General features: G+C 40.9%; 1 protein-coding gene across 5 annotated transcripts in view; it reads left to right on the top strand.

The window, feature by feature from the left end:
- The window catches only part of LOC136884992 (cyclin-dependent kinase 12), an 80709-nt gene that overhangs the window by 19619 nt on the left and 34341 nt on the right, over positions 1-26749 (top strand). For all 5 annotated transcript variants that reach the window (XM_067157366.2, XM_067157362.2, XM_067157363.2 and 2 more), the window contains exons 4-6: positions 17420-17634; positions 21990-22211; positions 24519-24612. In XM_067157366.2, the coding sequence (XP_067013467.2) occupies positions 17420-17634; positions 21990-22211; positions 24519-24612 (531 nt within the window). The remainder of the gene's footprint in view (positions 1-17419; positions 17635-21989; positions 22212-24518; positions 24613-26749) is intronic.

Raw genomic sequence — 26749 nt, 5'->3', positions numbered from 1 at the left:
ACATGGACCATCTTTGAAGCTTTCTGAGGGAATTCTCTGGGATCTTATTACCAGGATGGAATAAGTGTACGAGAGGCTTATGATCGGTAATGATCAGGAAATGGTTGCCATAAAGATATTCATTGAAACGGCGAATACCAAAGATGATGGCTAAAGCTTCTTTCTCTATCTGTGAGTATCGACGTTGATGGTCATTAAGTGTTTTCGAAGCGAAGGCGATGGGGCGTTCTTGTCCATGACGATCCTTCTGGGAGAGAACGGCACCGACACCGTAGTCTGAAGTGTCAGTAGCTAGCGTGATGATCTTGTCGGGCTGAAAATGAGTGAGTTGTATAGCTTGAATTAAGGCATTGTTGATTGTTTTCCAGGCCTGTTGGCATTGCGGAGTCCACTGAAACTTAACACCTTTTTTACGTAGAGCGTTTAATGGAGCTGCCACTGTAGCGAAACGTGGAATGAACTTATTATAATAGTTCGCTTTGCCTATGAAGGACTGAAGCTGCTTGAGGTTCTGAGGTGCTGGCATGTTTACGATCGCTGAGACATTCTGTGTACTAGGACGAATTCCATTCTTATCAAGTATATGTCCTAGGTAGTGAACTTGAGGTTGAAAGAAGGTACATTTAGCGAGATTCGCTCGTAGTCCATTGTCTTTCAATTTCTGGAGAAGAAGGCGGAGATTGGTTAGATGTTCCTGATGATCTTTTCCAGTAACAATAATATCATCCAGGTAGTTAGCACAACCGGGAATGGAGGCGGTGAGTTGAGCCAAATAGCGCTGAAAAATAGCCGCTGAGGATGAAACACCGAATGGGAGCCGCTGGAGCTGGAGCAGTCCGAGAGGAGTGTTGAGTGTGAGAAATTTCTTAGATTCTTCGTCTAAAAGTAGCTGGAGATATGCTTCTTTAAGATCAACTCGAGAGAAGAATTGTCCACCAGAGAGACGACGGAATAAGTCTTCTGGACGTGGAATAGGAAAGATATCTGTGTCGAGGTGTGCGTTGACTGTAGATCGAAAATCGCCACAAAGTCGAACATTACCATCAGGTTTCTTGATTACTACGAGTGGAGTAGCCCATTGACTAGAAGTAACTGGTACAACAATTCCAGTTTGTATCCATCTTTCTAATTCTTTCGTGACCTGGTCTTGAAGTGCTAGGGGTACTGGACGTGATTTGAGGAAGCGAGGCTTAGCTCCGGATTTCAGCTGTATGTGAGCTGTATAGTCTTTGGCTGTTCCGAGCTGAGAGTCGAAGACTTCAGGAAACTGCGCTAGGAGAGCGGTAACGTCAGAAGTAGGATGCAATGTAGATACGACGTTAATGTTGTCATGTATCTGGAAACCAAATAAGTTAAATAGATCCATGCCCATAATGTTTGATGCAGTGTAGTTGTTAACTACGAGAAGAGGAATGGCCTTCTGAATTCCTTTATAACTAGCCTGAAGCTTGATTTGACCTTTGATGTCAATTTTCTTCTTGTTAAATGTCACGAGCTGGATGTCAGCTGGAGAGCATGAAGGTGAACCTAAGTCGTGGTATGTAGTCAGGTTAATAATAGAGACAGGTGATCCAGTGTCTAATTGAAAATCGACAGATCGATCAGAGAATGAGAGAGGAATGATGATTTTGTGAGAATCCTTTGTGGGAAGAATAAGATTGATCTGATCAACTTCCATGTCTTGGCGGGGCTGTATATGCTTCCGGCGTGCTGCAGTAGTCTTAGCAGTGCGGAGCGAACTTTGACAGACAGTCTTAATGTGTCCAAGTTTATTACATCGTTCACAAGTAGCTTTGAAAAAACGACAGTCACGACGTTCATGATGCTTGAAACAACCTCGGCAGGAAGGCAGGAGTTTCGAGGTGCTTTTAGAATTGGGCTTCCGTGTAGCATTACGAGAGGGAACCTGGCGAGAATGCTTGGTGGAGAGCGCCTTATCCGTACGGTTCACTGTAGCAGAGGACTTGCGGGCCTGAGGCAAGACTTGTGCAACTTCGTGTGGAGAAGCTATGGCTGCGGCAGTCTTGGTAGTAAGCTCATAAACCGTAGCAATACGCTGGACGTCTTCTAAAGAAGGGTTACTCTGCTTGACAGCGTCAAAACGTATTTTGTCGTCAGGAGTATGTAAAATTATCATGTCCCGAATGAGAGAATCAGTGTAGGATGAACCACAACCGTCCTTGGAGCAGATGAACTGGCAGGGTTTAGCTAGACCACGCAATTCAGTTATCCATTCAGTATGTGTCTGATGGGGTTGCTTTCTGCTCTGAAAAAATTTATAGCGAGCAGCCACTATGTGAGGAGCTTTGGCATAGTGTTCCGTGAGACGGGCCAAGAGCTGCGTGAAGGGTACCTCAGATAAGTGTTCTTCCGGACTTAATTTACGTAGTAAGTCACACGTAGCATTGCCAACCGAACTAAGAAATAGTGCGCGGCGGCGTTGATCATCTGTGACAGAATGGCAGATGAAATGCTGTTGTAAACGGGCTAAATAAACTGACCATTCTTCCTTAGCCGGATCAAAAGCAGAGAACGGAGGAATAGCTGATGGCTGTGTAGAGACAGAAATAGCTTGAATAGCCTGAATTAATGCTGCCTGTTGTTGTTGCATAAACTGTTGTTGTTGCTGCTGTAAGGCTTGGAAGACCGTAGCGAGTTGTTCCGCAGTAGCCATTGCGAGATGCGTGCAAGAAAGAGTAAGGTAAGCTGTGTGTCAGAACTGGTTGGAGTGTCGTTGTTGTTAGCACGTCGCCGTAGAGTTGACAACTGGGCCTGTTGAATTGTAGTGTCGCTTTTTACCTCGTTGCTATAGAGTTGGCGATTGGGGCTGATGACGTGTAGTTTGGTGCTTTTTTACCTCGTCGCTATAGAGTTGGCAACTGGGGTCGAAGAATGGTAGTGGTTGCGTTTTTACCTCGTCGCCATAGAGTTGGCAACTGGGGTCGAAGAATGGTAGAGTTGCTTTTTTACCTCGTCGCCATAGAGTTGTGTTGTAACCAAAGATTGAAATTTACAAATCACAACTTTTATTGCTTCACTTTATGATATTTACACAAATAACTGAAATTTATTTTGAAGCAAGAAGGAATATTGAATCTTGAGAAAAGTCTGTCTTTATACAATATGTACAGGTTTACAGTCTTTATATACACTTCTATCTTGAAAAGATAGTCTTTGTGAATTGACACGTTGATAGTCGAGAACTATCTGGCACACTAACATAAATGTCTTTGAGAGTCCTTGTTTGTTGAAGTGCCTGAATTCCTAAAAAGCAAGTTCAATTGATTGAAGAAATTCCACCTAGCGAAACTAAGGGAGCTTGCATAACTTAGGGAATGAAAATGGCTTGTAAAAGAATTACGGTACATAGGCAGCGGAAACAGGTAAGGGAGCGGTGACCAGAGGTGAAACCTCGTACTGCCAGAAATTCAGTCCACCTGGTCGAAGCACATTTTCAAGAGGAGTAGCCTCCGTGCTCGACGTAGGGTGTATTCTGGAGCTGGACACCGGGGGGCAAGTGGGCAAGTGAGCTGGCAGGGAGCTCCTATTTATAGTACACTCGATGGTCAGGCACGCGCACTGAGGGCTGCGCGTCGAAGCTAGCAGAATGATACACAGGCGCGCGTGCAGCTGGCTGGTGGAGCGAGAAAGGGAGCGCCGGACATACAACACACTTTATGGACCAATGGTTTGTTCATATTGAAATAGACTGTGTTACACGAAAACTGTTGTATCAGCTATTGGGATATCTGTAATGCACGCCTAAGCCAATAATATGAAGCGGTCACGAGGTAGCTGTGGGATGTAAACAATATTGTACATAAACACACATGATTTAAGTGATTTAACACATTCACGCCCGTTTCCCAGTTATTGCCGATAGCGCGTGACCATGCTGTGGACCGTATCTGAGTTAGCCCGGATAAGCGCAACCTTGAAAAGGAGCCATTCCTATGCAGCTGGGATCTATTTTGGTCACAAATATATGGGAGAGAGATGAAGGTAATACCCTTATGAATGCTTCTACTCACCAGAAACCACATGGCCACGGCGATTTTCCCTCTCGATGCACTTTTCTTTTTTTTTTTTTGTTTCTGAAGGTAGCCTAGCGCTGGCTCAACTAGCTGCGTAGTTGGTTTGTGATTGCACAAGCATGTGTATAGTCACGTTCTGAAGTGTAACCCTGGCGTGTAGGGACACCAGAGTCTGTGACCGACTATAATCAACACATGCATGGTGTTGATACTGCAGACCAGTACTTGGCGCTCTATTCTTTCATGAGGAAAACTATAATGTGGCCAAAAAAAGGTTTTTTAATTTATTTACTGTACTGCTCACATTTTAACGCATTTCGGCTCTTCCAGAACTCAAATCCTCAAAAATCAAAAATATTTCTGAATTTCATGCAGACAGTAGTTAAGAACTTGCTCCAGGAAAAAAGTGAACCCAGCATACAAGTACAGTCACCTCTCTGCGACATCTCAGCTCTAAATTCACAATTAAGTATTTATTTTCCACCTAGTCGATACAATGATTGCTTAAGGCAATTTTTAATGGTCAAAAGTGGTACATGTTTCGTATATTATCAACATCTTCAGCCACATAACACTGTTTAGATGAAAAATGTATAAAATTGACAAAGTAATGCTTTAGAGGAAGTGTCCTTAAAATTAACATAAGATTGACAAGATTAAAACAAACAAATCTTGTCAATCTTATGTTAATTTTAAGGACACTTCCTCTAAAGCATTACTTTGTCAATTTTATACATTTTTCATCTAAACAGTGTTATGTGGCTGAAGATGTTGATAATATACGAAACATGTACCACTTTTGACCATTAAAAATTGCCTTAAGCAATCATTGTATCGACTAGGTGGAAAATAAATACTTAATTGTGAATCTATTGAAGTGCGATACGGACCATGAAGCTGATTTTATGTAATCTCAGCTCTGAGTCAACGTCCCGCGATTTTGCCGCCAAAAAGGGCACCGGCCAAGGATCCTCCATTAAGGTTAGATGGGAAGAGAAAAGAGCATATTCTCTTTAAGTTTCCACCATCAAATAAAGTCAAGTTCCCTTCAAGAAGGTGCAAAGTGTGCTTCAAAAATAAAATTATTAGTGAAACACGCTATTTTTGTGGAAAGTGTGGTGTTCCCATTTACCCAGGTAAGTGTGACAATAGCTACCGCACCCTACAGAGGTACTAGAGGACTTCATTAAGATATGTGGAAAATTTTGTTTCTATATCTTGTTTAGTTTAGAACTTATTGTGAAAAGAATTTGTTGTTGTTCGCTCTGCCACTAACAGCTGAAATAGCTGGGTCAGCCCTTTAAATAGCCAGCTCAGATGATGGGCGTGAATGTGTTAATAGAATCTGTGGATGTTCTTGTAGAAGAAACATGTCATTCTTTGTATAAATTGTGTATTTTTTTTTTTTACAGGTATGTTATAATGTTATCATTTTTATTGAAATCGTGTGTTTGACAGATTGGAAAGATTTTATGTTACATACCATCCGAATCCTAGGCAAGAATCAACATTGTCTTCACATTGGTGGGGGTCTGCCGAACTGATTCTTTCGTGGTGATCCATGATGTCGCCACTCGTTTGATCAGTGTTTCAATTGTGGTTCATAAGATTGGCCCAAGTCTCATCATTGGCAACGATACGCCGTAAGAAGACCTGTCCATCGCGCTCATAGTGCTGAAAGTGTGTACGAGAAGAGTCATATCGCAGCCATTTCTACACGTCCATTAACTCGTAGGGAACCCGTTTTGAATCAGTTTTCCACATGTTCAGGTGGCCCTTCAGGATGTGAAGCATAGTCAAATGCGCCAGTCCTGTATCTTGCGCTAATTCAAGAATCGCTACATCCCTATCAATCTCCACTAACGTGGACACAGTCTCAGAGGTGCCAACTATTACGGATTGTCCGTAATGATTACGGAGTTCACCTTACGATTACGGAATTACGGACAAAGGGAAAATTATTACGGAAAAGCTGACATTATTAGAAAAAATAATGTTCTACTATAAATCCTTCAATGGAGTTGTATTTGCCGAGTTAAGTGTACCTGACAGTTGACAGGAAGAAGTGAGGCCTACATTAAGCACATCTGCACTGGAATCGCTTATGGTTCAGAAGACGAAAATGTCATCACAGTGTGAAGGATGTTTCAAGAAAAACTACACTGAAAATCAGCTGCTTCGTGAGAAACAAGGTACAAGGAATGTTTTATAAGAGAACTAGAACTAACAGGTTGTGTGCAAATGTTATTGTGTAATATGATATACTTTCGAATGGATTGCTAGAGGGAGGGACAAAAAGGGTGCCATTATCGAGAAGGGAGGAGCACACTTTGGACTTGACTAAACATTTTTCTCCGGGGCAAAGGGCGATTACTGATAATCCACTTCAAAGGTTGGCACCTCTGCAGTCTGTACATGTTCGTTACTTACTGGTGGGTGACGTGATCGAGGCATGTCCGTTACACGTTCGCGTCCTTGTCGGTAGGCTGCAACCCTCCATGCTACCGTTCTGGAAATTAACACAGCTGCACCACCCGTTTCTTGCAGTCCTTGGTGACACTGTTGTGCCTTGTAACCTCCAACAACAGATTTTTAACTAGCTTCTCTGTTCGTGCTTGGAAAACGTGGCGAATGTCTTTTGCGACCTCTTGCTCACCTCTGCTCACTACCTGGCCACTGTGAACGGATGTGGAGGGGGAAGAGCGAGGTCTTGTGCTGTGAGGGAGAGGACGCTGGTTAGCAACCTTTGGTAAGAGTGGCAGAGCCCGGCACCTTTGCACAGTTGCACTGGAACCTGGTGCCAGAACTTAAAACACAGCCTATGTATTTCTTTTTGAAAATGTAAGTGCCCATGTTCGAGTGACCGTGGCTCAGGCGGCAGCACTCTGGCCTCTCACCTCTGCGTTCCGTGGTTCAAATTCAGGTCGCTCCATGTGAGATTTGTGCTGGACAAAGTGGAGGTGAGGCAGATTTTTGTCTGGGTGCTCCAGTTTTCCCTGTGCCCAATTTTTTCTCCCAGTGGAAAATTACACCAGCAACACTCTTCTTTTTCATTTCATATGCACTCTAAATGAATAACACCACACAAAATTACATATTTACACGACCAATTCCACAAAATTTCAATTCCATCATCGCATATCGATTAACAATGTGTTCAAACTGTTAAAGCTTCAAATCTTATGATAAATGGACCTGTGTAGAACAGTTTTGACAGTATTGCCAAACGTATTGAATAACATACCTCTTTTCATGTTATTTCAGTTATTTTAAGAGTGCATGTTGGCGATCCTGTTTGTGACGCAAATAAAGATAAGTTGCTAACTGCTAAGTTTGTTCATATTGAATTGCTAATTAATAAAATTCGCCGCTACAGTGAAAATTCGGACTTAGTTTTTGGATATTAATTCAGCATCTCTCTCCAACACTTTATGATATCAGGTATGACGTTATTGTTCCTCAATCACCCTGTAAACATGGTTGACATGTGCTCTTGTAGTTCTATACGTGCTTCACTCAGTGTTTTGTAAATTGAGTAACAGCACAAGAATGCAGTATTTTTGCATCTTCCACTGTTAGCAGCCCTGAAGATGGTTTCCCGTGGTTTCCTATTTTCACACCAGGCAAATGCTGGGGCTGTACCTTAATTAAGGCCACGGCCGCTTCCTTCTCATTCCTAGGCCTTCCTTATCCCATCGTCTCCATTAGACCTATCTGTGTCGGTGCGACGCAAAGCAAATAGCAAAAAAAAAAATTGCATCTTATCTCGCTGCTGAATGAAGATATTTAACCGTACTTAAGAGCACCTCCAAACGAATTGGCGATGGTCCGCTTCTTTATCACGACCTTGCTTTTAATCCCCCTAAATTAGCTCAGACGGCACCGCTCCAGCCTCTCACTGCTGGGTTCTGTGTTTCAAATCCTGGTCTCTCCATGTGAGATTTGTGCTGGGCTAAGCAGAGACGGACCCCATGTGGGTGGGGGCGGTAGAATAACACCCACGGTATCCTCTGCCTGTCATAAGAGGCAACTAAAAGGGCCCCTTGGGCTCTGAACTTGGGAGCGTGGGTTGGCGACCACGGGGCCCTCAGCTGAGTCCTGTCATTACTTCCACGAACTTGTGGCAGCTCCTCACTTTCATCTACACTATCTGACCTCCCTTGGTCTTTTCCGACCCGACCGTATTAGAGCATGATATAGATGTTCATTCCCATAGGGAATCTGAAATATTTGTCCTGAATGAGTAAATATTCGTATTAGAGCACTCAAGGCCTAGGGAGTCTTTCATTTTCACGCCCTTTGTGGCCCTTATCTTCCTTTGGCCGATACCTTCATTTTTTGAAGTGTTGGATCCCTTCCATTTGTTTTCTCTGATTAATGTTATATAGAGGATTGTTGCCTAGTCCGACTCGTTGGCTGAACGGTCAGCGTACTGGCCTTCGGTTCAGAGGGTCCCGGGTTCGATTCCCGGCCGGGTCGGGGATTTTAATCGTCTCTGATTAATTCTTCTAGCCCGGGGACTGGGTGTTTGTGTTTGTCCCAACACTTTCCTCTTCATATTCACACAACACACTACACTACCAACCACCACAGAAACACGCAATAGTGATTACATCCCTTCATATAGGGTTGGCATCAGGAAGGGCATTCGGCCGTAAAACAGGGCCAAATCCACATGTGCGACCCCACAGGTGTGGGATAAGCGGTAGAAAAAGAAGAAGAAGAAGAAGAGGATTGTTGCCTAGTTGTACTTCCTCTTAAACCAATAATCACCACCACCATCACAACTTCCTCTTAAAACAACAATCACCACCACTAAGCAGAGACGGGACAGATTTTTTTTTCCAGGTGCTCTAGTTTTCCCTGCCATATATAATTCCAGCAACACTCTTCAATATTTAATTTCATTTGTCAGTCATTATAGGGACCTGAAAAATTAGCATCTATTTGTTTCAAAATTAGCAAGGTTTTTTTTTTCCAAAATTAGCATCTATTTTCAAAGTTAAAATAATCGCATGGTATTATTAATTTTAACGATTCCAAGTTTATGAAGTGCAATTATTGTCCTTGCTTCACACACAATACAAATTCATTGTTCAAAGGAAAGCATTGTCAGTACTTCGGCATTGCTTTTCTTCTGCACTGTCTGTCTGCAACTGCTGTGTTGTAATGAGACAACACACGCTCGCTATCTCCATTGTTCGTTGGGGTCCACAACAACTCAAGACAGTATTTAGCAAATATGCTGAACTCTGTTTGAACTGCAGTTAATGCAAGCATGACATCACATTTTTCACTTTCTTTCATCTGGGTTTGAATTGCATGTTTCAGAGAACAGTAATCAGACCAGATATCGTTTTGTGAGAGATATGTTACTCCAGACAACTTCTCAAGCTCATCTAATTTATCAGTGTTATTCAAAATTATATTTTTTTGGCTACAAAGCTTGAGAAATGGACACAAAATGCTTATTGTTGGGGTCTTTAGCTTTCAATGTGGCTAGCTTGCACTGTGAAGAATGAGCAGCTTTGACAAATGTGTCTCTACATGCAGCCTGCTGTAGATGAGTGAGTTTAATCGAAGCATTATTAGTTGCCGCAGAAAAATTCCCCTCACAGATGAATTAAATCTGGCGTCAAGGTTATGTAGTTTGGGGTAAAGGAGATGAGAGGTAGGATACAGAGAGCCTTCAAGTTCAGTAAGGAGGTCAGTCAATCCAGTTGCATGATCTGTGACAGAAACTGTGTGGGAGTGAAGCCTGTTCACTTCTCGGTCACTCAGATCAGTCAGATACTTAATGCTACAGTTGTTGATGTCTTTCATGTCAGACATCTTGAAAAATGTAACAACATCAGTAAAGTAAGCAGTTCAACTTTGCGTTTTGAGAAGTTATCTCTGGAAGATAGCCTGAAACCAGCTATTCCATCGGGTTATGACAGGTGCAGGAAAAAGCTTTGCTTCCTTTGAAGCACAATACTTTGATATTAAGAATTGTAAATAATTATATTTTCGCTTTCTTGTGTTCAAAAGTGCAGACTTTACCTTCGCAAACACATGATTTAAATCTGTCATCACTGCAACCCAACTATTGCCAACCAAGCTGATCTTATGTGCCCAGCACTGTACATGCATTAAATGATCCCCTATGACCACACTTAATGTTTCATAACACCGGGTCATGTATGGGGTACTGTCAACAACAAACACTTTAACTGCACCATATGGTACACTATAACTGCGCAGAGCTTCTAAAACAGCACAAGAGCAGTTTGTAGCATTTCCTGCATCAAGATAGTTCGCAGAAACAACATGCAGCTCTCTTTTCGATCCGGCTGGGACTTGGAATATGATGATAAAAACACAACGGCCCATTCTATCTGTAGTTTCATCACAGAGTATGTTGATGTTCTTCCCCACTAGAGCCTCTGCTGTTGTTTTCTGGTGGTCAGATGCAACTTCTAGAAAGGAAGAAAGACCTCAAATTGTAACAAAATAATTTATCAATTGGGTACTAGTAAGATAGTTCATTATGGAAATCACACTCAAATTCGGTATCCTTCAAATTTGAGCGTAGTTTCGATGACGTGATACCTAAACCGTACCCAATCAATGAAATTGAGATTTACCTGGTAAATATGCTTCACGTAGAGTTCTCACACATGGCAGCTCTTCATTTGAAAACTCAGTAATCCAGGCTCTTAGCTCTTTGCTTTCCAGCTTTTCCAGAGGTATGTCTGTTTTGGCAAATACTTCAACTTTGCGTTTTGAGAAGTTATCTCTGGAAATTTTTCGTCGTTTACAACTATCTAACTGTGTAAGTACAGAAGATTGCTTTCTTTGAGACGTACTAGCAGCAGGGGTTGAACTTTCATTATCGCGTCGCTTGCACATGTGTTTTTCAGATTTAACATGTTTGACAATGCTATCTTTTTTTTTTTTTTTCCCATCCAACTCGGCAATTACGATACTTGCAAAACACTGTCTCTGCATCTGTGGCATATAAACCATCCTTTGCATATTGCTGAGCCCTTTCATGCACAGTTTTTGTCGTGCGCACCATAATCTAAACGATCTTCAATTTCTACTCTTCACTACTTGCAATTTTGAACAACAGGAAAACAACGCTGCATCTGTCTCGTTATTTCCGTGACACTCGATTTACATTTTCATAATAATCTATACAGATCTTATTCTCCTTGCTATTCCCATTGTAAATATCGATTGAAGTCAGCAAGGAGCAATCGATCAGCTACTTTTCTTCATCGATCGGAACGGTCGAAAGATTTATGCATCATATTTTGAGTATTTCTGGCGATTTTGCCGATATATGTTGTTTTCACCAGTAAAATAGCTCATTTTTACAGAATTCGCACAAAAATTGCATATTCATACTAATTTCGCAGTTTGGGTCACATTTCGCATTTTGTCGCACTTCTATTTGTGCGTAAAAATTATTTTATTCTACATTAGAATTACCGTAGGCTTGGATTCAGTAAAAGATTTAAAAATTTGCATTTATCGCAAATGCGACTTTTTCAGGTCCCTAGTCATTAATCATTGCCCCAGGGGAATGCAGCAGGCTTCGGCAGCCAGCTCAATTCCTATCCTCACTGCTAGATGGAGGCTGCATTCATTCCATTCCTGACCCAATTGAATGACTGGAAATAGGCTGTGGATTGTAATTTTTCTCCCACCATGCTTGCTCAGAGGCTTTGTCGTCCATCATCATGCAGACCAATGGGCATGGAAGGAAGTGGAACGAAAGGAACGTATTAATGAAGAATCTATGAATATAGGTCCCATTTTTTAATATTTCAGTAAACTCTTGCCACATCCTGATGGTAGTTTGAACTATTTAACCTTTACCCCTTGATTTAAAATTCTCTGTGTTGTCTGTACTACTCATATTTTAAATGTGAATTTCTATCTTATATGACCTGTATTACTGTTTCACGATTTTCGAGATAGCACTTACTCTGATGTGTTTAGGCTATAAACGTTTAGAGCAAGCTATACTGGACCATATAAAGCAATATGTGCAGTTTTATTATTTTATATTATTACCATCATTATCACATACCGATTGGTTTCGTTAGTAATTTCACTGAACAAATTATCAGTAAAAACAATCGAAAAACTCTAATTCAATCTCTGGTTTCATACTTTGCGGTGGTTTATAGCCTGGAGGTCGGTCTCCACTGATTAACATGTTAAATTTAACGTGTTACAATTGACATGTATATTGTGATTGTTGTGTTGTCTAGTCAATTCGTTGTTCGTGAGATGTCGGCACAGCTTCGGCAACTTCTGTGCTGTTTCCATTCCAACAGAGAGCCTAAACAACACAAACGACGTACTTCTCGTGAAGTAGGATTATAGTTACAACACTCCGCAATACTCATTCTCTTTATTATAACCTACAAATATAGTACGCGCACGTATGTCGTTCTCTCTGCACTATACTGGTACTAAAATTTATAGTCAGGAATGAAGTGGAGCAAGGAGATTACTCTGGACTTAATTAATGATATAATAGAAAGGCCTTGTTTGTGGGATGTCTCATCAAAGGAATACAGAGATAAAGCAAAGAAAGCCGACAGTTTTCAGGAACTCAAAATTATCTAGGCCTATAATTGTTCCTACGAGTGCATCGAAAAAAAAAACTAGCATCCCTCTGCTCCCAGTACGGTACAGTCGAGAATTGTAAAAAGTTCAGAAAAGTCAGCGGTGGGAGCGGACGAAGTTTATACTTCAAAGTGGTTTGCTTTTGAAACAATGAGCAGGATGAGGGTAGGAAATGTGCCCAATAAAACTGCATTGCTAAATCATAACAAGAAGCAACAGTGGCAATAACAAAGGCCAAATACACTTCATTGTTTTTCTTTTTGCTAGTAGCTTTACGCCGCACCAACACAGATAGAGATAGGTTTTATAGCGACGATGGGATAGGAAAGGCCTAGGATTTGGAAGGAAGCGACCATGGCCTTAAATAAGGTACAGCCCCAGCATTTGCCTGGTGTGAAAATGGGAAACCATGGAAAACCTTCTTCAGGACTGCCGACAGTGGGATTTGAACTCGCTATCTCCCGGGTACAAGCTCACAGCTGCTTGCCCCTAACCGCACGGCCAAAATGAACTACCTGTATATAGAAAAGGGAAGTCAAGTTTAACATGTTTATTAAGTGTGGACACAATGTTAAATGAAACAGTATTCAACATTTAACATGTTGATGGTGTCACCAGTTAACATTTAACACTTTTAACATTTAACATGTTGTTGTTAAATGTTAATCAGTGGATACTGGCCTTGAAACCTCTATAAGCGACGATTTCTTGAAATCTGGATCTGTTGATTCATAGTTGTGCCAGCCGTCAGCATCAGCTACATGTGGGGTTACGGTATACAAGCCGACCATTGCCAGTTCACTTGTAGGTGTCATCCAGTGCTATTAGATATATTATTTAGGGCACAAGAAAGGAGTAGCGGTGCGAATATACTGGTGTTTTGTATAGTTACCTGACATATTCTGCATTGACCAGTACACTGTGTATGACTAGGAGAGCACATGGCGACCATGTTTGTTTACTGTCGCTCGAGCCTTCGCGTGCGTTAGTGGACTGGACACAGCTGACGGCTACACTGCCATCTAAATAATAGATTTTGACTGACTGTCAAATAGTATCTGGATTTTACAAAGTTGCACGCTGAACCAGAAGATGGCAATACAGTATAGCACTGTGAATTTTTTTGGCTAAGAGATGGCAGAGGAACAGTGGGCGATACAATGTCATGTTGGGCCTCGCCTGACACGCTACCAGAAAGGGAATATTGTAATGTCGGGGTCTCTCCCGAAAGACGAGCGGTAAGGGTTATAATGATAGAAACCTTCGGATCTAAATAAGCATGTGCGAGGGGTACTCATGATAGTAATTCAATGGATTAAGGGAGATGCTGAATAGAAATGTTTATAATTTAAAGAAATGTATTTAAAAGGGGTACACATCTAAGTCTTCAAAGAATTAACTGGGAATTTAGTTTTCATCACCTTCATTCGTTCTGGCCTGCCATACTGAGTAGCTCAGACAGTTGAGGCACTGCCCTTCTGACCCCAATTGTCCCATGGATTTTTAACTCGGGAGTGTGGGTTCGTGACTATAGGCCCCTTAGCTGAGTCCTGGCATTGCTTCCACTTACTTGTGCCAGGCTCCTCGCTTTCATCTATCCTATCTGACCTCCCTTGGCCAACTCTTGTTCTTTTCAACCCCGATGGTATTAGAGCACTCGAGGCCTAGGGAGTCTTTCATTTTTACACCCTACGTGACCCTTGTCTTCCTTTGGCCGATACCTTCAGTTTTTGAGCTGTCGGATCCTATCCATTTTTTATCTCTGCTTAGTGTTACATAGAGGATGGTTGGCTAATTGTACTTTCTCTTAAAACAATAATCACCACTTTGACCCCAATTTGGCAGGTTCGATCCTGGCTCAGTCCGGTGGTATTTGAAGGTGCTCAAATACACCAGCCTCGTGTCGGAAGATTTACTGGCATGTAAAAGAACTCCTGCAGGACTAAATTCTGGCACCCCGGTGTCTCCGAAAAACGTGAAAGTTCTTAGTGGGACGTAAAGCCAATAACATTAAATTATTTATTATTATTATTATTATTATTATTATTATTATTATTATTATTATTATTATTATTGCTACACCCAGAAGGAGTGGTTCTACATTGTTGCAATTGAACATGCAGGACGAGTATTATTATTATTATTATTATTATTATTATTATTATTATTATTATTATTATTATTATTATTATTATTATTATTATTATTATTATTATTATTGCTACACCCAGAAGGAGTGGTTCTACATTGTTGCAATTGAACATGCAGGACGAGTGTTCGGTTGTGATTCGATGATTACACTTTCAGGTCCCTATAACCTCAAGTTTGGACAACAATCAATACAGGATGTGCCCACCACGAGCTGCAATACATTGATGAATTCGTCGAGGCATGGAGTCAGTAAGGCCCTGGATCGCTTCCTGAGGAATTGTGGCCCATGCTTGCTGCACTGCATGGGTCAGTTGTTCCAGAGTTGTGGGTGGCTGAGGACGGTTGGCCAGTTGTCGACCCATCATGTTCCACACATGCTCAATAGGACTGAGGTCCAGGGATCTGGTGGGCCATTCTAAGGTTGTGATGTTGTGGAGAGCTTCTTTGGAGATGCGTGCAGTGTGAACCCGGGCATTGTCCTGCTGAAACATCCCATTAGCAATGTTCGCCATCATAGGGACATCCACTGGATTGAGTACCCTATCAACGTACTGTCGAGCAGTCATAGTGCCCTCAACAAGCACTAATTGTGATTTCACATTAAAGCCAATAGCTCTCCAGACCATAATGCTTGGTGTTGGCCCTGTGTGCCTCTCGACAATAAGATCTGGGCGGCCCCTCTCCCCGGTACGTTGGCGCACACGATTCCGGCGATCACTGCGGGCAAGACAGAAGCGTGATTCATCACTAAAGACGACCCTGTGCCATTCGTCGACCCATGTCGATCTTTCTCGACACCAGGCCAGCCTTACACGTCGCTGTTGTGGGGTCAATGGAACACCTTCTGCAGGGACACGGGCTCGTAAGCCAGCTGCACGCAGGCGATTACCAACTGTTTGTTGTGTAACGTGGGGTGCCACAGCTGCTCGAATTCGCGCTGCTGTTGCATGGGGTTCCATCCAGGCCATCCGAATGATGCAGCGATCCTCTCTCACAGTTGTCTGTCGTGCTGGGCCTGTGCGAGTTCTACGAGTGTGGGGTACCTTCATTTGACCACTGCTGCCATACACGTTGTACCGTAGATGCCTGTCGGCCATTACGTGCAGCGACAGTCCTTAGCGATAATCCAGCCTCACACAGCCCAATTATCCGAGCTCTCTCAAACGGCGACAGTTGTTGATAGCGTGCTCTTCTCTGTCGTCGAGGCATGTTTGACGAGGAACACTTCACTGCACAGACTGCAAGTCAACTACGCTACACCAGAGTCCGTATACTGGAGTTGATTCCTCCGCGACCAATCACACGGGGAGATCTGTAGCAACAATCCAGTGGGTCTGAAACTTCGGTCGTTTACATACCTACATGGCATCGTTCCATACCTTGAAAATCAACACAAACGACCAATGCCATCACGGTGTTGCAATTTCCATTTTCTTAAGTGTATGTTTGTCCTTTTCTGACATATTGTTTTCATTGCAGAGTTTTAAGTTTTTGTATGGTTGTCCTTTTCTCTATTTGCAATTTATTGTATAGTCATATTCAGTCTTCTTAATCATATTGGACTTCTTTAATGTTAATGTTTCCGTGTTTTCCAAATTCATACACTCCTCATGACCAGATGTTTCATTCCAGGCTTGTGTTAGTGTCATACTTTCATATGAGTACACTTGTTATGCCCCCTCCCAGACTGACTCTGATGATACCGTTAACTGCCACTTGGAATGCTCGTGCTGTGCCAACGTACGGCAAGCCATCTGGTGACGAATGAACGTATCCCTTCCTATTACTAACGGCTAAATTCAAAACTTTGTTATTGGAGAAGTCTACCTTGTTAGCAGTCAAGATTTTCTTCTGAATAATACCAATGTAGTTGGTCCATTATTGGACATTATAAATTTTCCAGCCAACTCATTCCTCATTGCCAGTGTTTGGCCCCAGTCTTGGAGCCACCGACATTGCCAATGCATTATGAGGACACGGCATAAGCCCAAACATCCTATATCGTATCTACAATTATTTTTCGTTAAATATTTGTTTCAGTAGCCTGGTTTCATCTAATCTTGATATATGACAGAAAAGGGCACTTGTATTCGGGAGGTAGTGGGTTCGAACCCCACTGTTGGCAACCCTAAAGATGGTTTTCCTTGGTTTCCCATTTTCACACCAGGCAAATGCTGGGGTTGTACCTAAATTAAGGCCACAGCCACGTCCTTCCCGCTCCTAATCCTTCCCTATCCCATCATCGCCATAAAACCATAAGAAAAAATAAGGCAATTCTCCTTTTTCTCATTGTGTTTATTATTGACCCACTTTCCCACTTGCCACTGCAAGAGGCAACAATCTCCATTGCCCATCTACTTGGTGCCCTTTATCTTTATTGAAATTATTCCTATGTTTCATAACAACCATAGTGTCTTTGGAAAATCATATGCCATTCATTGTTAGAACTCTTAAGAAGTTCTTTTGAGTTGTCGGAAGGAGTGAATGGGTAAGGTTTATTTGCTGTAACCTGATGTCCAAATTTTCCAGTGAGTGCTTATGAGAAAGTTTATTTTATGCTATACTTGAACTGCTTTCCCTTTTCAAGAAAAGTGCCTTTGGATTTCTAGGCACTCGTCCTCGTTCTCCCGCTGGACGTCCCTCTTCTAAATCAATGAAACGTCCCAGGGAGGAACCAGATGAACAAGAAGACGAAGGTCGTACAGAGGGCAGGAGGGAGAGGAAGAAGAGAAAGAAGAAGCACAAAAGGAAATCTCGAGAACGTGAAAGCTCGAAAACTGCTGAAGTTATCTGTTCGTTTTACATGAAGGGTGGCTGTCATAAGGTAAGTGCTTGCATTTCTTACTTTCTCTGGTGTCGCAAGCAGTCTCTAAAAGCAAATTACTATACTACAAGTGATGTTGTTTGGAGATGCAAAGAAATGGAATCTCAGAGCGAAGATACAGTAGAAGTCCACTATAGGTAGTACGGCATATAACGAGAACTCCATTATAACGACAATTTTTTGCTGTCCCTTCAAAATTCTTATATTAAACTGTGTATTATCCTTTGGTTACAATGAGAATCTCTGACGCACCCATTATTACGAGTGATTACCCGCGCGTGATTTTTTTCCATTACTGGTATTTATGCACCCCAGCGATTATATTGCATGCGATTTATTACCTTCGGTATCGATTCCTTGCTGTTTCCACTTGTCGACATTCGAAGGCGTTGTCGGAGTCTATGAGTAATATCCGCCGACTGCTGTTCCATAACGAAAATTCAAAATGAAAGAGGATATATTTCATAATAAATGCGTAAATAATGTGGCTAATAACAGTTGTTAACTCGTTAAAAATAAAGGCTGACTAAATGATCGTTTAATTGTAATGCAAAATACTGCAATTAAGTAAGAATGGGATACACCTAGAGATGTTTCAGAGGTTAGTTTATATTTTCGCGCATCTGGTTAAATTACGGAAAGGCTATTATCATGTAAATTTATAGCAGACGATTATAATTTCTCTACTGGCGCTTCAAGCGTGTTTTCATCGTACGTATAGTACGGTTAAGTTAGGATAGGTGACGCTGTTTGAATAAGAAAAGTGAAACATTTGCCACAAAATGCGATCTATCATCTTCTCACTATGTGCATTTGGTTTGTTTGTTTGTTTTTTGTTTGTTTTTTCTTTACGTCACACCAACACAGATAGGTCTTATGGCGATGACGGTACATGAAAGGCCTAGGAATGGGAAGGAAGCGTCCATGGCCTTAATTAAGATACAATCCCAGCATTAGCCTGGTGTGAAAATGGGAAACCATGGAAAAACCATCTTCAGGACTGCCGACAGTGGGGTTCGAACCTACTATCTCCCGGATGCAAGCTCACAGCTGCACGCCCACTATGTGCATTTGTGAACTCTCTCGTAGACATTCGAATGCGATGTTGGAGTCGATTAGTAATACCCATCGACTGCTGTTCTCTAAAGAAAATTCGACATGAAAGAGGATAACACGTTTTCATAATAAATGCGTAAATAACGTGGTCAATAGCAGTTATCAACTCATTAAAAATTAATTGCTGAAGCAAACGATCGCTAAATTTTTGTTATATACTGAAATTAAGTAAGAATGTTAATGTATCCACACAGACGTACACAAGATGCTGTCAGTTGGTACAATACTTTTATTTACATATTCACAAATTAATACACACATAACCTTAATCACCGTATCACAAAACAAAAACACTTCACTTGTAGAATATCAATAAAGTCGCCATCTTTAAACAGTTGACAACTGACACCGAATACCGCAGAGGTTACACACACGCACACAGTTGAAAACAGACGACTACCGATCAATTCAACATGGAGACTGCCTAACTCCGCATGTCAGCCATGTGCTACCAAACAATAACTCTCTTCCAATAACTTTCAAACCACAACTCGTCCAACAACTGTCACTCACTCCACCGTCAAGATCGTCTCTTTATATATATATATGCCTGGCTTCCAGAAAGATACATTATGAAAAAACTACCTTCTTGAAATATTCCAGAGTGTCCAATATATAGATTACAATGTATAGTTTATTCTCAAACGTTCTAGTGCCTTATTACCATTCTGGAAGTTACAGTGTATTTCACAATTACGGATTACAATTTATATATACGGGAAAGAATAAATTATATTAATTTACGGGTATTACATTAACTGAACTGATATCAATGTCTATGTACAACACACATGTTCATGACCTAACCTCACACACAATACGATCATTCAGCTACGTAAATAATAATATTAATACTAAATGGATGTACACTTCATAGCTATACATACAAGTAATGGTAACAACAATCGTAAAAAAATAATAATAACCATAATAATTCGAGCTCGATATCTGTATGGGTAAGAAAACATGTTTTCAAGTTATGCCTGATATCGCACTTGTCAATGTGATACACCTCAAGATATGGCAGAGTACATCACTGATTTCAGAGCATTGTTTATATTTTATCGTGTCTAATTAAATTTCAGAAAGGCTACTCACATGTAAATTTTTAGTGAGGAAGTTATCATTTCTCTGCATGCGTTTCAAATATGATTCCATGATACATATACAGTTAGGTTAGGTGACGCCGTTTGAAGAAGAAAACTGAAAATTTTACCACAGAAGCCTCTGGAGTGATACCGTATTTCTCCTAATCCAAAACAACGTGGGTTTTTTTTCTCAGAATTTCATGCGATAAAAACAAGAGTTGTCTTGCATTCACGTCCTAACAGTAACGTATACCACTGGCAACTACCGCGGTAACCACGTCACTTCTTTTCACACGCGCACGCACTCAAAAAACTCGACAATAAACTACCGCCTCTTTATTATACATCGCTAGCCGCGACAACTGGTTGTACAGTGTGTGTGTAACATCACTGGATCTTGGGAAATACCTAGTGAAGAGAGAATGATGTTCTATTGGCCTCTACAAAAACGTTTCTCAAATCTGCAGAATGGCATCAAAACATGCGAGCCTTTTAATTCTTAGAAAGGCCACGGCTACTCAGTGGCAGAGTTATAATGTGTCTACTGTACCTGACGTTTATTAAAATGAAGTTTCATAGGCAGCAGGAACATTTTCGTGATGCATAGTCGTATTGTAAAGATACGTGGAACAGGTATTGCCGGTGAATTATGGCGGGTTCTCGTCGATATTATGATGCCAATTTTAAGTTAATCGTTATTAAACACTCGGAAATGTAGAATAATTGTGCAGCCGCAAGAAAATACTGCATAGGCCTAACTAAAGCCAGTATTTGACGTTAGTGTGAAGACTAAGATAGCTAGAAAAATGTGTACTGTACAAAAAAATGCATTCAGTGGTTCGCAACGAGGACGCTTTAAAGAAGTTCTTGTTATTGTTGCTTTTTCGTAATATTTTCCCCTTTGATCGTAATGCCGTAATCATGAGGTGAAATCCGTAATAGTTGGCACCTCTGCTGTAGTGGAAGACATTCCACAGAAAACCATCTTCAGGGCTGCCGACAGTGGAATTTGAATCCACCATCTCTCGGGTGCAAGCTCACTCACAACTGCGCGCCCCTAACCGCACAGCCAACTCGCCCGGTATACAATTATTATTATTATTATTATTATTATTATTATTATTATTATTATTATTATTATCTTTAGAATACTTCCAATTCTGTGTCTGGTATTTGAGCATGAGGTGGGTCTGCTGCAAGAGCATCACATTGTCTGCATATACAGAGGGGTCCAGAAAAATGTACACCGAGCTCGATAGCTGCAGTCGCTTAAGTGTGGCCAGTGTCCAGTATTCGGGAGATAGTAGGTTCGAACCCCACTATCGGCAGCCCTGAAGATGGTTTTCCGTGGTTTCCCATTTTCACTCCAGGCAAATGCTGGGGCTGTACCTTAATTAAGGTCATGGCCACTTCCTTCTCACTCCTAGCCCTTTCCTGTCCCATCGTCGCCATAAGACCTATCTGTATCGGTGCGACGTAAAGCAACCTGCAAAAAAATAAAGAAAAATGTACACACACTTTGATAGTTAGTATCTTTGGAGCAAAATGACATATCGTTGCAATTCTTGCATGGTAACGTATTCCATTGTTTTCTCAACAGATGATGGTCACATGAATGGCGACAGTGCAACAATGAATGAAGTAAGATTGTCGTTTGAGCAACGCAAGGCCATATTGAAGTGGTGCCGGAAGTACGAAATCATTATGCAGGTACAACAGCAATGGTGTATTGTGTACGGAACTCAGCCACCAACACATACAACAAATTATTGTATTCGGGAAAAATTAAGCTTTTCGACAGAAGCCAGCAACACTGAATGAGCTATGAGAAACCATCAAGGCATCCTGTGAGGCTATTATACCGGCAACACTGACAGCCGTAGTTCGGTCAGCAGTTCAGCGGCATCGACCTTGTTTGGCTGCTAATGGGGGTCGCTTTGAACACATTAAATAATCTTTTCTCCCCTCGTGTGAGAATTGTATCAGTATGTCATTTTGTTCCATTAATATTGACTATCAAAGAGTGTCTACATTTTTCTGGACCCCTCTGTAGTTATCCCAAAAGTAGTTCCTTACTTGGTGGTAAAATAAGTATTCCCTATGTCAGGGAAACTATTTATATGTGATGTATGGTTGAATTTTCTTCTGTAGGGATCCAGCTGCCAGTACTCGCACCAAGCAACTCCACTTCGTAGGTATGAGCTTTGCAAGTACTACCTAATGGATGTCTGTTCAAGAGGAGATAAATGTGTCTTCATGCACCAAGACTTCCCGTGCAAGTTTTACCACATGGGTAAAACCTGCATTACTGGTTCAAACTGCAAGTTTAGTCATGCACAACTCTCGGATTCCATGCGGACTGTCTTGCTTAGGGTAAGTATTTTGTCAACAGAATTAAATTAGATTACTTTCATCTTGATGTTGAATGCAATGAACACAATGACAGAGCAATTGAATTGGTCATTGCTAAAAGACCCTCCGTTCCAAAAAGTTAGGTTTAAAAAAAACATACAACCTCTGACAATAAAGTTCAGTGAATGAAGTCAGAATGGTCGATCCGACAACACTGGCGACACACAACGCTGCACCTCCGTAGCAGCAGGTTTTGACCACCTGCTCCCAACGTTGTTTAGTTGAGCATCGTGTGTGTGCCGTGTAAGACCTGTTTGACACTGCGCGTTTAGTGCGTTGGTTCTGAACTGCGAACAGGAATATGAACGACCGAAAGATCAATGTACAGATTTGTTTTAAGCTTGGCAAGACACCGAATGAAACGCATGCGATGCTGGTACTTGTTTATGAAGATCAAGCACTGTCCTTGAAGTGTGTGTACGAGTATTTCGACCGTTTTCAAGGAAGCTGGAAAAGTGTTTTGAACAACCCCCGTAGCGGAAGACCGTCGACCGCCGTCAGTGACGAAAATATTGAGAAGGTGAGGACATTAATCACGAACGATCAGCGATTAACTGTGCACATGATAGCGGATGAACTGCAGATTAACCATGAATCTGTGCAATAGATCGTTACCCAGAAGTTAGGGAAGAGGAAAACATGTTCTTGTCTTGTGCCACATTACTTGACTGACGATCAGAAGCGGGCACTTTTAGAGGCTTCACAGGATTTTGTTGAAACGGCGGATACGACACCAAATTTCTTGAACTGTATTGTCACTGAGGATGAAACCTGGTGTCTCAGGTACAACCCTGAAGCGAAACGGCAAAGCATCGAATGGCGTTCTCCGGGATCCTCTCGTTGGAAAAAGGTCAGAGCTGAAAAGTCACGCATCAAACTCGCTTTGAAAGGAAAGAGATTTGACAATATTCCTGACATCGAACGAAACGTGATGAGGCTTTTGAACACCATCCCATAGGAAGCCTTCTTGCAAAGTTTCCAGGACATGTATCACCGATCTCAGCAGTGCATAGTTATAGTACGGAACTATTTCGAAGGACAGTAAGGTCACTGTCGTGTATTGTTCATCTACGTTGATAGTACAGGACTATTCACCGAACTTTATTGTCACAGGTTGTACAAAAATTCTTTTTATCAAATTTTAATTGACATTGAGTAGTGAATTGTCATTTCCTACCAGTGAAAAGTTTAGACCTCATAAAAAAATCATGAAATATCATCTAAAACCTTACGTGTGCTACTAGACCTCTGTATTTATTTCTTTTTTTCCTGAGCTCTTGCATCTAATATGATGTACGTCGCCCGATTTCATTGAGTTACGCCAAGTATTGTAGAAGTTATACATTTTTAACTGTTGGAATGTCACATCAATAAGTCCAAAATTTTGCAAATATTATGCACTATTTACTCTAATTGGTTGCAAGTATCACCACCAAGATTTTTTTTTGTAGGCTTAGCAATAAGTGGTGGTCATTTTAGTATAAATATAAAAATTCTGAAAAAATGTGGCACCGATTTTAGTGCGTTTATTTTTTTCACACCAGCGCTGAGATGGTCAATTTTTTCTTGTTGTTGTGATAGGTCTCAGTATAAGCTATCGGTTGGATTACATCTATAGAGTGCAAATGGAACTATCAGGGCAGATAAGTCTAACATTGACAGGTTGCTCTGACACCTTGGGCCATAAATGAAAGAAACAAAAAATCAACCATCTTGGTGCTGCTTTGAAAAAAATAAAATGTGCAAAAAAAATGGTGCCACATATTTTTGGAATGTATATATTTATACTAAAATGCTAACTCGCAAGAAAATCTTGGTGGTGACACTTGCAACCACTTAGAGCAGGGCCTCTCAAACGCCCAAATTCTCACGCGTGCAAATCGAGGAGCAGAGACTCCATGCACTGTGCATCGATCCGACTCGGCTCGGCTTGACTTGGATGGTTGCTTTTCAGAAGAAACTGCTGAAAGTTGAAACTACATTGAGATTAATGACACTAAGAAGCACCCTCAAAAATTATTATTTATTTATATAATAATATAAATATTATCTAAATGTAAGATTGATTTATTTATTTAGTTATTTATTTGTTTATTTATTTATTTATTTATTTATTTATTTATTTATTTATTTATTTATTTATTTATTTATTAGTATAATTTTTTAAAGAAAAGAAAATGTAGATTCAGTTCATTGCTTCCGTAGTGAAATATTGTGTATTTTCATAAACTCTTTGTATCAATAAATGTGTTGTTTTTTGTTTTATAGTACCTGCAGTCAACTGACGACGATATACTCAAGAAGAAATCTTCATTTCACAGAAACCAAAAAGATGATGTTCATAGTAGCCATTCAGGACAAGGTGAGCTAAATCTAAGGTTACCACATGTCTTGTTCCCAAGCATGTCCTCTTTTTAACCTTAGATGTGCTAGACTCAATGTAGAGATGTGCTATGGTAACTGTGCAGTCTTGTGAAGTTAAGCACCGCTACAACTGAACACATAAACATCAGTTAAGATTTCAGCGAGCCAATGCACATCAGCACTCGCAGCTGCCACTTACAATACCCTCTCCGCATGTTCCGTTCCCACTGTCCTCCACCACATATGGCTGACTACACTAGCCTGCAAAAAAAAACTTTTTTTGTGCGGTAAAAAGGAAAATAGGTGGGTTTTATGAATTTCTTAATGCAGAATTCAAGAAAAAAAATTAGTTTTGGCGTATCACGCCTGGTTTAGTAGCAATTTTACAAAATGTTATTTTGTTGTTCTTACGTAAAATTGTTGATACTATTGATTAAATTTGATATATTAATGTAAATTTCAGCTTGCAAAATGTAATCATATTTTGCATGCATTAAATACACATAAATGCTGCTTTGTAAGCAAGTAGATGGTTTGTATTATATTTTTAATGTATGTTGAAATTCATGAAACTGAAGCATAAAGCCCCCATTTAGTTTCGGCTGTACAGTTCCTTTTAAATTAATATAACTGTACCTTGAATAAAAATTACATTGTTAAACATACATAGTTTTGTTACTTACATTATGTGCAGGTTAGATTCACACCGTCTTTTTCCGTTTTCTGTGGAATTTCCGAGTTTTTTAATTTCTTGAATGATCTCTAGAAGGGTTGTCTCGTGCAATCGACCAACAGTAATCGGCCATCATATTCACATCCCAACATCCCTGATAACGTTGTTCTGCATCTTTGAGATCCTGGTGAAACCTTTCAGCTTGTTCTTCACTGACAGCTCCTAAATTTGGAGGGAAATAATCCAGATGCGAAGCTAAGAAATGAAGCTTAAGACTCATATTACAGCCGAGTTCCTTAAACTTTACTAACATTTTCCTTACAATTTCTCTGTATTGAGGTTCCTTAATGATGCCAAGGAATTTAGTCACTACAGTAGAACCTCGATAATTCGAAATCGGTTAATTCAAAATCCCGCCTAATTCGAAGAAGCTCTCGTTCCCGGAAACATGAGACACAGTTTTGCATGTTATTTCAATTGTTTAATTCGAAATACGGATAATTCGTAATTCGAAGTACAATGTCGGCCCCATTACCGAAATTCAGACTTTTAATTCGAAACTGCCTTTACATTTTAAAACAATAGTACGTTACAGAGTAATTTCAACTCGAAATTTATCCGCTGCGCGTCATAATAGAACGCACGTTCCGGAACGAGGAGGGGTAGCTTTCCGCATTTACACTCACTTCGGTGGGTCTACAGTGCGCTTCATGATTGCTACGTTGAATGAAATCGGAATTCTTTTGTATTCAACCTTTTAAGGAATGCCGTAATATCACGCAACAGGCAGTGTGCGGGAAAACAGAATCCGCGATCACTGGCGATACCAACAGTTGACGAAAAATCGTGGCTCATATAATAAATTCGTACGCACCGAACAATATTTTCATTGCCGGTGAAACTGCATTGCTTTATTTTAATGCGAGCCCAAACGGTCTTATGGTTTTAAAGGAGAAATTGCCAGCCGGGAAATCGTACAAGGGTGAGGGATGGGGGTCATAGTAGTGCACATGGATGCGAGATACTTTATCGCCTCGCCATAGGAGAATTCGATAAGCTACAATGTTTTAAGGGCGTCGGGCACTTTCCATGTCAGTACAAAGCATCTAAAAATGCAAAGAGTACAGAAATCCAAAAAATAATGCATTTGCACATGGGAACCGGCATAATTTATCCTCGTCTTTGAATTGTGCGATTTTTTTCTTTCGTTGCGTGAGGTTATGTTTGTCAGTGATTTATCCAAGTGCATTATTTGAACATTGTAAATGCACCTTGTTGGATACATTTCGGAAATCGTTTTTTCCATGGCATTTGAAAGGTTTAAACAGTGAATCGAGGTGATTGCATGTATCAATGGGTCTTAGAATACTTTGTGACTCTGCAAGTGTTTACATTTCTGAAGTGCGAGAGAAGTGCCATGGCGGGAAATCGTCCGGGGATAGTCATAGGAAAGTTCGATTTT

This window comes from Anabrus simplex, chromosome 13 (genome assembly GCF_040414725.1).
Source record: "Anabrus simplex isolate iqAnaSimp1 chromosome 13, ASM4041472v1, whole genome shotgun sequence".
NCBI lineage: Eukaryota > Metazoa > Arthropoda > Insecta > Orthoptera > Tettigoniidae > Anabrus > Anabrus simplex.
This window is presented reverse-complemented; position numbering and strand designations above follow the sequence as displayed.